This window comes from Vitis vinifera, chromosome 17 (genome assembly GCF_030704535.1).
Source record: "Vitis vinifera cultivar Pinot Noir 40024 chromosome 17, ASM3070453v1".
Taxonomy (NCBI): Eukaryota; Viridiplantae; Streptophyta; class Magnoliopsida; order Vitales; family Vitaceae; genus Vitis; species Vitis vinifera.
In genome coordinates, this window is record NC_081821.1 from 12389477 (window position 1) to 12403530 (window position 14054).

At 36.0% G+C, this 14054-nt stretch overlaps 2 protein-coding genes across 2 annotated transcripts; one reads left to right on the forward strand and one right to left on the reverse strand.

Annotated features, from left to right (window-relative positions):
• The first annotated feature begins 19 nt into the window (after nt 1-19).
• On the forward strand, nt 20-7602 carry LOC100263823 (zinc finger CCCH domain-containing protein 67). Its single transcript, XM_002277264.4, has 6 exons — nt 20-1211; nt 1775-1846; nt 4584-4703; nt 4797-5072; nt 6556-6840; nt 7152-7602. The coding sequence occupies exons 1-6, from the start codon at nt 729-731 to the stop codon at nt 7368-7370; spliced, it is 1455 nt and encodes a 484-aa protein (XP_002277300.1). The 5' UTR covers nt 20-728; the 3' UTR covers nt 7371-7602.
• Nucleotides 7603-8200: 598 nt separating this feature from the next.
• Nucleotides 8201-11630, reverse strand: LOC100241554 (protein NOI4). Its single transcript, XM_002277211.4, has 3 exons — nt 11338-11630; nt 8629-8820; nt 8201-8522 (listed from the first exon to the last, which is right to left on the reverse strand). Exons 1-3 carry the CDS (start codon nt 11344-11346, stop codon nt 8499-8501), a joined length of 225 nt encoding a protein of 74 aa, XP_002277247.1. The 5' UTR covers nt 11347-11630; the 3' UTR covers nt 8201-8498.
• Between the last annotated feature and the right edge of the window lie 2424 nt (nt 11631-14054).

Here is a 14054-nt window from a genome sequence, read left to right on the forward strand (position 1 = left end):
GCTCAGGTTTCACAGGGCACGCCCACGCTGGATTCATTGTAGGCCGTCAGGGAGGAGACCTCTAACCAGATTCTCTGATGGTGGGCCTCTTGCTATTATTTGGTGGTAGTCTAGTTTTTTTGAGTTCCCCAGCATAGAAATGGATTCTTTAGGCCTGTTGGGAAGGTTTAAGTTTAAGGACCTTTTGTCATTTAAAATCACCAACTCTTTTAGCGGAGACAGCTTTAAAAATATTTTCTCTACTATTTTGCGTGGATATTTTACGATTCCACACTCATTGTTACAAGAAAATAGCCAATCAAATACTAAATTTGGAAATGGACATGACGTCACTACCCAGGTAGAAAGGGAGGGACTTGTTTGAAAGAAAACGCGTTGTACGGAACACACAGTACATAACTGTTGGCTCATTTCAATTGGCCATTCCTCTGTTCAGATTCTTACACGTCCATCATCTCTCTCTCTCTCTTCTCGCCCACCTACGTTTCACCCCCCCCTCCTTGTTTTTGTTTATTTATTTCTACTACACAAATACGTATTATTCTTCTTCGATATTAAAAAAAAAAAAAAAAAATGTAACTGCAAAAAGTAACACCTTTTTTCTCCGCTTTTTGTTCTCTCTTCGCCCCTCGCTCATCGCTTACATTTCTTCACACCAAAAAAAAGGGGGCTTTCTCTCTCTCTCTCTCTCTTCCTCCATAATTAGGGTTTTGAAATGTGGAGGGAGAATGGACGGCTCTGAAAACACCGTTTCAATTCCCAATGAAGATGAGTTAGGGTTAGGGCTCCGGCCTTCGTCTCCTGCCCAGCCTGATGTTGAGAAGCTCAACCAGGAATTCCTGTCTCTAGTGTTGGAGCAACACGAGCCTGTTGTTGAATCTCTCGCTTTGGAGCAACATGAGCCTGTTGTTGAATCTCTCGCTTTGGAGCAACATGAGCCTGTTGTTGAATCTCTCGCTTTGGAGGAGAGGGAGGAGGAGAAGGAGGAGGATGAGGAGAGTGATTCCAACGGTGAGGTGAAAGCAAGTGATGATGAGGAGGAGCAGTGCGAGAATCTTGAGGACGAATCGGCGGCCAAGGATGACAAGAGTGCCAGGTTTCAGTATCCGGTGAGGCCGGATGCGGTGGACTGTTCCTTTTATCTTCGGACTGGGACGTGTAAGTTTGGATCCAATTGCAAGTTCAATCACCCGATTAGAAGGAAGAACCAGGTATCTTTTGTAGATTGACTTTGACTGTTATTATGGATTGTTTCGGTTGAGATCGGCGCAGTTTCTGTTCATATTTTCTGAATGTGGCGAATGATAAATATTGGTTTTCTCACTTACGTATAGATTGATCAGTTAGGTGGCAGTTTGTTAAAGGGATTTTTGACTGGTTGCAGAAGATGAACATTTATGTTTGTTGAAGATAGTTTTCCAGTTAAGGAGTAGTCTGATGATTGATGAATTTGAGTTAGATCATTTTTCTCTTTTAGTGTAGATTGATGAATTTGAGTTGGATCATTTTCTCTTTTAGTTTTGTAGCGCAGGTTTTGTTCATCTGTTGGCGTCGATTAGTTTGACAGTTCAAATTAAATTAAGGGTAAAATGAAGCTGTAGATGTAACACTGAAAGCTATTCCTTTTAAGGTGCTAGCATCTTATAAAGGCTTATAAAGAAATTTTGGCTGTTTTAGGATTTGAATATTGATTTTGTTGGTCTTGAATAATTGGAAATGATTTATGTTTACTGAATTTTGTGTACTGGCTTTTTTGCATATCCTTATTTTGAAGGTTGCTAAGGAGAAGGTGAAGGAAAAGGAAAAGGAAGAATTTCCAGAAAGGCCAGGGCAAACAGAATGCAAGGTTATTACCTTCTTTTGTAGCCTCTTTTTCTTTATATATAATTTTTGATGTTTTATGACATAATTTACCTCCAGCTGGTATTTTAAGCTGCTTTGAAGCAAATAAACTAGCATCAATCCATAAAGCGGTGTATCCTAATTTCAATGTGTGAATTTATTATTATTATTTTTATTGTGAAAGGCATGATAGATTTTTTCTATCTGAAACTATTTCTTGTGCCATAATTTCCTTTCTCATCTGTATTAACTGATCAATGGTGAGAATTTTACCCCAAGGAGCTGATTGAGCAAAATAATTCCTTGGGAGGGACACAAAAACTCCTAACTAGTGAAGACTAGGGGAAAAAGAACCTCCTAAGCTTCATCTGTAGTTGTACGTCATAAAAGGTACCACCATCTCTAACACATAGTTACTGAAACTTTTGCAAAACCTTTGGGAATCCAATGACCTTGCCCACCCAGAAAGCTCTAACAGTTGGTGAAGGATTTTGATCTGCTGCCAAGACAAAGGATCTTAGAAATTTAGCATTAACCCCCTCATACACCAAGCATCATCCGTAAGGCATATCAAACAACCTACCTAAAAGAATCCATCCCAAACCATGAACTTATGCAACCTTACTCTCATAACATTCTATCTTTTTCATCTGCAAATCTCTGAAGCCTTACCTATTAAGTATTCTTTCCTTCCTACCTTTCCTCTAAAGAAAACTAATTCCAGTCTTCCCAATCAACTCTAACTGGGACCAGAATGAGGGAAGGCAAAATAAAATAAAACAGCAAGCTGGATAAAGTAATTCTAATTAGATTAAGCTCCCTTCCTAGACAGAAATTGCCTCTTCAATGTAGCAAGTCTCCCCTCAAAATGTCCACCATTGGTCTCAAACAGCTTTAGACTTAAAAGAAGCATTCAATGGCAAAGATGGCAATTTACCCACTTTATCCCCAAGCAATGCTGCCAAAACTGTGATACTATCAAAAAAAAAAAAAAAAAAAAATGCTGCCAAAACTGTGACAATTTCCATGTTTCGATCTCACTCCTTTGCACATTCACCTTTAATCTGGAACAGATTCAACTAGGTGTGACATTTGTTATGGATGAATACTTAACTATTAAACTGTAATACATGCTTAGAATCCGGAAGAGAACTTCTTAGACCCTAGTTATTGAAGGCTTTTACAGCTTTGTAAAGAGTTTATCCACTGTATGAGGAAATATCCTTTAAGCACAGTCTATATAGTTTAACACAAACACAGGCAACATTAGTATGTCTTAATGCTGTTTTGATGGTTGGATCAACCTCTTCGCTGACTTAAAAGGGTTAGCAAAGCTCTAAGAAAAATGTGGCATGGTAGATCCTAATCTAAGCACTCAAGTATGTTAGATGGTCCTACAGGCAGACACCTCATGCATGGCCAAGTAGAATCCGTGATTCTTGAGATGACTGTACAAGAAAACTAGTTTGCTTACCTATATAAAAAAAAGAAAAAAAAAAAGAAAACTGGGTTGCTTACCTATCAAAAAAACAAAAAGAAAACTGGGTTGCTGGCAATTGAATTCCTTTTATGCTTCCACTTGAGAAACTGTTATGGAATAATTTACATTTCTAACTGAACTGTTACCTAGGTATGTTTTGACACCTCTTCTGGCCATGGCTGCCAATGATGTAAATGACAATCTGAGGAATGCTGCTTTTTACTAGCAAGCATTATTGTTAGCACATTTCTTTCTTGTCTGACTTTGTTTGTCTAGTAAAACTGTTCAGCATAGTTAGCTGTTATGCACATAAAATCATGGACAGAATTTTTCTGGTTATATTGTGGCTTGTTAATTGCGAAAATCTATTGCCTAATATTGTTCCTTAAAAGAATAATCCTCAGTCTGATTTTTATATAGAGAAGTAGTAGTGAAAATTTAATCTAACTTAAATTAATGCTTTTGAGAAATGGGTATACCATTTACCAAGTTTGGCACACTACAATATCCATGGCATTAGGAGAAACCATTAGAGCAGAAGAAGTCCAACACCTAGGTTTGATGTATTTTAATGATGATACTGTTGAATTTTTTATTTTTTTTATAGGTAAGTAAAAATCGTATTATCAATGAAAGAAAAAACAGGAAGGTATATATTACATGATGTATTCAAAGAAGCCAAAAGGCCAAAAAACGACGCGAAGGCACAAAAAACAGCAACTGTGCCCTACCTAGAGCCTAAACAATTCAAAAAGTCCAACATCGATAAGGGACGATTCCCCGATAAACACTAACCCAGTCCCAAAGAATTTATTCGTTTATCTTTAACACTTGCTTAGGAATAATTTGAAAATCACTGACTAGGACCTACAGTCCATGGCTTCTAGCATTGCTTTGAGTCCCTGTTGACATTTTCTAATTTGAGTATGAAATAAATTGGGATGGCTTAGGCATCCACATCTGTTTGAAGTCAAATTTTTTTATCATATAGTTGAATATTGCATCAACTGTTATCTAGTAATGTTATTTACAAAAAATAGTGTGGGATATGAGAGTTTTAAATGACTAAATTGCCATTTTTCTCTTGTGTATGTTGTTTTTGTTAAGGCTATCTATTCCTTTTCTAGAAAGCAACATTTCTAGATATCAGAGGCATGTTTTTTTTTTCGTGTTGTACTAAACTGTTTAAGTTGGTTCATCATGCATGCTTACTAGTAATAGTACTTTTGGTGTTACGGTTCCCTTTTTGAGTTTGTTGCAGTATTACCTGAGGACAGGGGGATGTAAGTTTGGAAAAGCTTGTAGATATAATCACACGAAGGCTAAACCTTCTGCAGTTCCAGTTCTAGAGCTCAACTTTCTTGGCCTGCCAATCCGAATGGTATTACTTATGTATCACTTTGAGAATGTAATTAGTTTCGTTAATCAATTTCTATAGAAGCAACTTCGCACCATGATTCTTGATTCCTTACAGGGAGAGAAAGAGTGTCCCTACTACATGCGGACTGGCTCATGCAAGTATGGAGCAAACTGCAGGTTTAATCATCCTGATCCTACAGCTGCAGGGGGATATGAATCTCCTTCAGGATATGGAAATGGGGGATCTGTTCCATTACAAGGTGCATCACAATCAAATATGGCATCTTGGTCTTCACCAAGAGCATTGAATGAGCCTGCTCCATTTGTGCCTATTATGTTTTCACCAACTCAAGGTGTTCCTCCCCCAAATCCTGAATGGAATGGATATCAGGTATTTATGCTGCTCTTAAGTACTATAATCATGGACTAAGGGTCCTGATATTGGATTAGTCTAACAATATGAACAATTGGATTAATCTTTGTTTGGATACACTTGCTGCCTTTTGTTTTTAAAATAAGAAAATAGGAATGACACCTAGTTATTTGTTTTTGTTTTTTGTAATCCCTTTTGTTTGCATTCTTTTAGAAATATATATTATCAAAATTAAAAGCTTCCTATTCTCATTGGAAGTAGCAAAAGCTTTCCTTTCTGGTTCAGTCTAATGGAGTTTTTATTTGTCTAATACTGTATGTATCTATGTGTGATTTGACCTTATCTAGCCTGTATTTGTCTTGCATTGTGTGTCCATTTTCTATTTAATCATTATAGTAAACATGGCTGTTCAGTTATTTGAAATTTTAGATGCATGGTTTATATTTATTGTCTATTAATAATCTTGTTAGCCATGAGCCCTCACTTGAGCATTTATAGCTGGCAGGAGCTTTCTAGAATTAAGGCAAGTTGCTCAAATTTTGCAGACATATCTACTAATGATCATTTAGGCTGAAGTTTTCTTCAGATGGTTGAAACATTCTGAAAGCTTCTGAAAATCTTTCACAGATGACTCATCTAGATTATTTCTGTACAGGGTAAAATAACTCTACAAAATATGGTAGATTTATCTTTTGAAGCCTTAAGGTTTTAGACGTACTTTGAGTGCCTATAGATAGATGAGACCTTCATTTCACCAAAGCATCAATACTAGAAAACATCTACCACTTGTAAGCTCTTTTTGTAATAATAACTTCATGTTTTCAAATTCACCAAGTGCCATTTCCTTTGTTCATCTTTAAGCCGTCCACTTAGCTTTGCTTAAGTGCGTAGCATAAGTTCAGGACAAGGTTGATTTAGAAAATTCAAGTCTTCAAACTTTGTCCAATTTCCACATGTATGCTTAGGAAAACTTAAGTCAATCAAGAAAAGTCATGACCTGTGAAGTTATGCATTTCATTTTTAGCTCAATAATTTTTCTGTACCAATTCTATATTAATAAGGCCTTGTTTCATTTTTATTTATTACAATTTCTAGATTGGATTTATTTATATTTTAAGTTGTATTTATTTAATAGGCCGCCTTAAGTAAAAATGTCTTGCCGAATGATAACAACTATTGTCCTTATCCAACATATATAAGAAAAAAGAGAAATGTACTGTAAAACTGCAATATCCTAGTAATTAAACTTTTTTTTTTCTTGCACTGATAGTCTCAATTATGATTAGTGGTTTGAATTTAAGTGTTTTTCACATATTAATAAATATTAATTCCATCATGGTTTGCAATGTGCATGGAAAAATTGGTTTTGTCTTATTAATTCTCTCACCAAAGTTAAACTGTTACTAGAAGATCATATTCACTTTGCTGTTGTGTCTCACCAAAACATCATCTGTTTTTGGCTTATTATATCTGAACATTTATGTGTTGGTGGCTTGTTAAGGCTCCTCTGTATCCACCACCACCACCAGAAAGGAGTATGCATCCCCCTCCAGCATTTGTTATAAACAATACAGCAACGGATGCCAATGTATATGGTCATCATCAACAGCAACAGCAATCGCTTATTGAAGACTTTCCAGAACGGCCTGGTCAACCTGAATGCTCTTACTTCTTAAAGACTGGGGACTGCAAATTTAGGGCTGCATGCAAATATCACCATCCAAAGAATCGAATTCCAAAGTCACCTCCATGCACCCTCAGCGACAAGGGTCTGCCATTAAGACCAGTAAGTTTATTCTTCTTTAGGCGGTGCATTTTTAAGAAAGGAGATGTAAACTTGGGCGGTGGTTTCATACAACTATATTCTTATCTATTAGATATCTACCAAAAAAATAAAAAATATTCTCATCTATTAGATGCTATTATTCGTATCATTCTGTGGAATCTTTGTGATGATAATAAAGGCATCGCTTATCTTCTTCATGATTGAAATAAAGCCCTTCTGAATTTTGGGTCGATTTTAGTCCTTAAGGATTGTTATCTCTAAGTGGCATGCCAAAGAGTCTTATGCTATGCTTGGTTTATTGTTTATCCCAGGATCAGAATATCTGCACCCACTACAACCGCTATGGCATTTGCAAGTTCGGACCTGCCTGTAAATTTGACCATCCAGTAAATTATGGCAACTCGGCCTCGGCCCCTTCAGCTGAGTCTGGCCAAGACCAGCCCCCTCCTTTTGGGGGCTCTGTCACTGCTGATGGGGTCAGACCTGGCAGTGGGAACGGAAACGAGATTCTAATCCAGCAGCCTGTCTAAGACTTTTTGCATTAAGGTGCTTCTTAATGTTTTAAAGGATTTAGTTAACAAGGATTTTGGGTTTTTTTTTTTTTTTCGTTTTTGTTTTTTTCTCCTCTTGTAAACTTAAAAAAAAAAATTTCTATTTATCTCTTCAGTTGAAGCTGCCACATGCTTTTCAAAGGATGGCAATTTTATAATGTGTTATGTTACTACAAAGCTTAAGCAAAATCAGGATGTGTAAATTATTCTATATTATTCTCGTATCATCATCATAGCTTTCCTTGTCTGATAATGTAACCAATTTTGTATTCTTTTATTGAAGAGTATGCAGAGCTGAAGTTCAGAAATAAACAAAAATTTAGCTTAAGTTTAGAAATTAACAAAATTTTCAGTTTGTAGGTTCGCCCCCTAACCATACAACCCAGGCTCCCTGCCAGTTTGAAAAAACATCAAATTTTTGGCTGACTTTGCTCCGGGGACGGATATTTTCAGAACAAGTTTTTAAGGTACTTTCAAGAATTTTTTGTAGTAAAAATAAACTACTTTTTATATTTAAATTTTCATACAGAATTTCTATTTTGTTTTTTGAAAGTTAGTAAGAACTACTTACAATAACTATTCTAAAAAAATTGTTTTTTACCAAACAGTTTCAAACTTAGGGTTTTATTGGAGTACAGAAACTGGCCCATTGGTTTTAATCTAAAGTTTTACTCAAATCAAGAATCTGCATCTATGCATTTATAGAAACATAATTTTCTTTGGGCAATATGAAGAAAGATGGGAGTGTCTTATAGCTTTTTCGTTGATAAATGATTATCATGCTTCCAAGAAATTTATGAAACGTAAAGTTGAATCTATAAAAACGAAATAGAAATTTCCTTAGTGAACATCAAATAAAAGGTTCGTGTATTTGTCCATGACTTTCCTCCCAGAGTCTAGGTATGTGGCAAGCGTGACAAGCAAAGAAGAAGCAGGATAAAGCACAAGTTTATGAGAAAAGAAGAAGAAGAAAAAAAAAAGATCACAAACCACTCCATGCTCATCAGTGTGCTACATACACAGAAAAGTTCTTTCAGAAATCGCCATTATTATAACATCATACCGTGCGTGTTATACTGATTAAAGGCTCTGTATGAAAGTATAGGGTCAACCACAGCAAAACCACTTCCTCTGCATCCAATTTTTGAAAAAGTAATTAGGCTCTGAAAGACTTTCAAATCACTTATAATACAACCAGAAGAATCAACAATGATTCTGTATCCGCAATAAGTCATACCTTTGGGGAATAATGATAATCCTCATTTTGCTTATATCCATTACCATTTCTTCGTGGTGATGCAACGTTCCCAGCAGCATTAGTCTTCTTCTCATCTCTAGCCTTGTTAAATATTACTGTAAATCCCTCAGCGGAGGCAGGGTTGTTCACATCCCACTCGCCAAATTTAGGCAATGGCCGACCTCTGTCCTGCTGCATGTGAACATTTTAACCAAACTAGGTTAGTCTGATTCCGGAAAATATCCACTACAAATGTCAATAACATGTACTAGTCCATAGTTGTAGTAACCTGATCGCCATATGTAGAATACAAGGAATGGGGTGCGTACACTTGAAATATGTGGTTTTCACAAAAAGCATCTATCTAAAAAATCTTGGTTACTCTTATGCAACAGCTAGCCATATACAATCCATTAACTAAAATGAATAATAGGAACACTCGAACATGAAGAAGGGAAACATAACTCTCCAATAATAATAATAATAAAAATGAAATACTAGTCTCAACCATTTTAAAGAAAGGCCTTCAGTGTTGACTGCAAGTTTGAAGTGTAGATACACCTCAATCCAACAAGGGTTCATCTAAAAGTGCAGGTGAGGATAGTAACTGAGACACAAATCCCATTCGCCTGTCATGACTTGTACTTACAGATGCAGATTTTCAGATGAATGGTCCAGGATCACAGTTTCAAATGTATTCCTGTCTCTCTATCTCGCCTTTCTTTTCTCCAACCCTACTCTTTTTTACATCCCATCTTCTATCCATCTGCTCCAGCCCAAACACTAGCGAGCACACATGTCATATACCCCCACAGACACCAGCCTATGGGTGCTATATGAAATTCAAACCCAATAGTCAAAATGGCTAGGCAAGGATGAGGACAGACTGCAAAGAGTACAGAATATGATGACCTAAAATGAACTTTTTTTGAGCTCAAGGGGGAGGACAGTCCCCAAGTTCATATAGATTCTTCTATTCCCCTCTTTCCCAATAATTTGATGCATGCAAAGAAGAGCTTCCTTTCAAATGACATAACTTTTGGAGCCCACTCCTTGGTCCACTGACCACAAGAATCCAAACCAACTTTTTGCTTGATTCACTTGGCCCCTCACACCTTTATCTCTGCCACCACTTGATATGATCCACACCACAAAATTGATAAAGTTGTGGATCAAGAATGGCTCCAAGATCGTCTAAAAACAGATTTGTATGATAATTTTGTAAGAGAAATTTCTCTTTGGTTCTTTTATAACTCTTTGAACTTATCAGAAAGATTTCTGTGGCGTTCTCCTTCAACTTATCAATCAATCCTTCCATAATTGATTGTGGCGTCTTCATTATACTAAGGTTCTTGCTTCCATATAAGCAAATGGGTCGCGGTTTCATACAAATCTGTTTCTAGACGATCTTGGAGCCATTCTTGATATACAAGTTTCTCAATTTCGTGGTGTGGATAGTATCACCACTCTTTTCATTTTTATTTTACATATCAATTCACATGGCAAGTGCAAATCTCATTATAGAATAGAAGTTGACTTTCTGCGATAATTAAACCATTATAAAATGGTATGCATTGTAATTTGAAATAAAGCCTTAAGTAGGGTCAACTAATTGATTAAGTGCACTGCTACACGTTCTGGATAAATTATCATTCATAACTAAGAGAAAGTACTAGTTCATAAAATGAAACCAATGAAATAAAAGGTCATAAAATGAAGAAAGGAAAAAGCAAAAATTTGTTTCACTGATGAAACTCCTGTCTCATTAGCCTATCACTTTGTAGGAAGCAATATGTTCTAACAACAATTCCTGGTTGCAGGTCTTTTGGTTGATCTAGCAAGATGCAAAGCCCAGTATAGGCTCCGGGCCTACATGGATAGGCTGGCTTGCCCTGAAGGCCTAACATAGTGCGAAGCTTGTATTGCACTGGGGATAGTAGAATGGTCTGCTGGCCCAGAAAAATTTGGTGGGGTTGCTAGTGGCCTCAAACACAAAGATACCACAATTAATACCCAACATCCATTAAAAATGAAATACCAGTAAAACAAATTATCGGCAAATAGTATCCACAACAGTGCACCCGCAATCAAATTTTTCCTCCCATCCACATATCACTTGAATGTTCATTCCTACCGGAAGATCCTCCTTATGAAAATCCAACATCATTTCACCAATTATTCACTTATTTTGTCCTCTAAAATTAAAATTTTTCAATAATAATTGTTATTCAAGTTGAAGAACAGCCAACCATAACAGTCTGTCAGCATTAATGGAGAAAAATATATCAGAGAAAAATGCTAAATGCTAAATGCATGGGAAGCACTCTGAATTGTTTCTCCACATGCACTCAATGGCGTTAACGAAATACTTCGAAGAAAATGAGCATTTGCTGCTTGAGTCTGGTCAACGAAGAAGCAAATCAAAGACTCCAGAGCTCTAGATACAAATACTGGTTCCTTATGCCGGCTAGGGTTTCTCTAACGCACTTATTATATTCTACAACCATTTCTGCAGAAGTTTCACCAAATTCAGCTAGCATTCTGCTCATACTCAATTATAATATCGCAACAATCCAATTCATGTACAGCGAATAACGTAATCCACAATCGAAAAAAGCCTAGCAGAGAAACCAAATTGCGGAAATGAATCACAGAAAAAACAGAGTGATTTCCAAAAGAAAAAAGATTGAAAGATGGGAAGAATCTCACCGATGCCATCAGTTGGAGATCGCAAGGGACAAGGCGGTCCGAAGAGAGAAGGAGAGAAAGTGATGGGAAAAACCAACAGATTGAAATCAAGATAAGAGAGAGTTTTAGAGAGAGAGAGAGCGATTCGTAAGGAGAAGACGAGAAAAATAGACAGAAAACGAGAGAGGGACACACGTCGCCTACGCGGAATTACTGTTTTATTTCCTCCGCCTCCCTCTCTTCTTGCTATCCTACGCCTTGTGCGCCCTCTTTCACTGTTAACTCCACCGGGTGAGAGAAAGTGGCAATGAGATACTCTAAAAATTAGTTTTTTTGTAACAATTAATAAATCAATTATTAATAATTACTTTATATTTTTGGTAAATGTTGTCAATTAATTTATATTATCTTTGGGAACAAAATTTTTGTTTGGAAACTCCTTTACCAAAAATCAATTTCTCCATTTATTTCTCATAAAGTTCCTGCAAACTTATACGCTTTAAATATTTTTAAAAATATTTTCCATTACTTATAACATTCTATAAAAAATGATTAAAAAGAGGGTTATTTGATTAAAAGGGTTGTTGAAAACCCAAATTTTAAAATTTAACATTCCATCCTTTTTTTTTTTTGACCTTGTTTGAACAAAAATATCCTTATTATTTTCTTGTAAAAATAACTATCTTTTTTTAAAACCTTGATGGAAATATTTGAAATGATAAAGGACATTTATGTCAAAAATGAGTTATTTTTCAAATAAAAACAAGAGAGGGTTTAGATTCATAAATTTGAGATTATTTAATCCCTTTTTATTTGAAAAATTGATTTTTTGAAAATTGTTTTGGAATCACTACTTATTTTTGTTTTATTTTTATAGGAGAAAAAAGGACAAAAAACCCATAGGTGTAACTCCTAAAAAGGAAAAGTAGGTTTAAGAAAAACTGAGTCTGGGGGTCTTACCTATTGAGAAGGTACAATAATAAATTGTAACACTTCTTTAGACCCCTAAAAATGGGTCTCTACTAAGTAAACTAAGGCAAATGGGTCTTTACTAAGTAAACTAAGATAAGTGTGGTAATTGATCGATTAATCATAGATATCAAACAATGATGAAAGAATAAAAGCAAGTCATGTATGATAACCGATAAATAAATAAATACGATTGGGTATGAAATGTACCTTAGCAGTGAATAACGATGCCCTTTCACAGAAAACAAAGGTTAGAGTATGATAACATGTACAAAATATCTCATAGGTATATCACAATAGCAATTAGAATCAATAATTTTAGCATGAATTAATTCCATAAATTCTATTATTTGGAATTATAGAATTGAATTCATGCTTATTAAAAATGTGAAAATCAGAAAATTATTAAAAATCAAGGAAATTTGCGAAAGATGATTGCTAAAGAGAAAAAATGGTAGCAAATTTTTTAAAATCTAAAAATGATTTAAAATCAGAAAAAATAAGAAAAAATGTATGCTGAGAGGAAAATGGCAGCAAAAAGCCTTTTTAAAATTAGGTTTTAGAGACCTAAAGATGGCTAAGGAAGAATAAAAGAGTTGAAAAGTTAAAATTATTTGAAAATTGGACTTTTGAAAAGTTTGAAAGCAAGGATGAAGAATTAAGAAGATGAGACACATGTCCTTTAGGGTGGCCAGGTAGACATGAGGGCCTGGGGTGGGAAGAAGCTTAATTGATTGCAGTTGTAGGTGTTGGTGGTTGAATACTTGCATGTAGGGGGGTGGCCATGCAATTGTGTAACTGAGACTGGATTGCTTGTGTTGATGTTGTTGCTATTGCCAATGTGTGTGCCTTCCCAAATATGCATTTGCCTCATTCAACTTATAATCTTTGCCCAACACATCAAGAAAACTATTGAATATATGAGCTATTGTCAAACATCTATTCTCCACCGTACGGTCCAGTCTTTGGTTGCACCATGTCATAAACATTATTCTCTGACTTTAGGGGGGAAACGGTGGCTTATTTTTCATGCATTGCTCCAACTGGGGACACTTTTTCAAAAGTCGAATTCCTAAGGAACCAAATTTTCCCAACACAAATTTCTTTTGACTTCCTGAGTCACGGATACCATTGCTTCCATTCAGACTTTGACAAATTGCATAGTGCCACTAAGCTGATGCTGTGTATGGGGTGTCATTTTCCACAAAACTTGAAGACATTCCAAGTCTAGCAAATCTTCCTCAACCATATTCCCAAACAAGAATTTAGCCTAACTCAGCTCAACGAATTTAACATATATTATCATCAATTTAGTCTTCTTAGCAGCAACAGACTCCAACCCATGTTTCAGAACATGACCATGTACACCCAAACTAGTCCATAATTCAGCTAATTTATCATAGGCCTTAACAGATTCCCTAACCCAGTGCTTGGAAAACCTTCTAGTCCTTTTACAAAACCACGATGAAGTGTTTGATTTGTTGGTATTAAGGGTATGGAAACAAATGACTAGCCTAAAAGACACAAAAAAAGAACATAATTAATAAAAAGAAAAACTTATCGACTGAAGCGTGACAAACACTGTCCTTGAAATAGATCCCCCCTCCTCGAAGGTGAACTCGGTACTATAGGGACCCCTCTCCCTGATGCCACGTGACACACATTTCCTGATGACACGTGGCATGTTTTCTCATCTGGATTACCCTCATCTGGATTTCCCCAAGAGTACACGTGGCGCGCTTCTCCTATCGACTTCCTCAGGGAGAAGC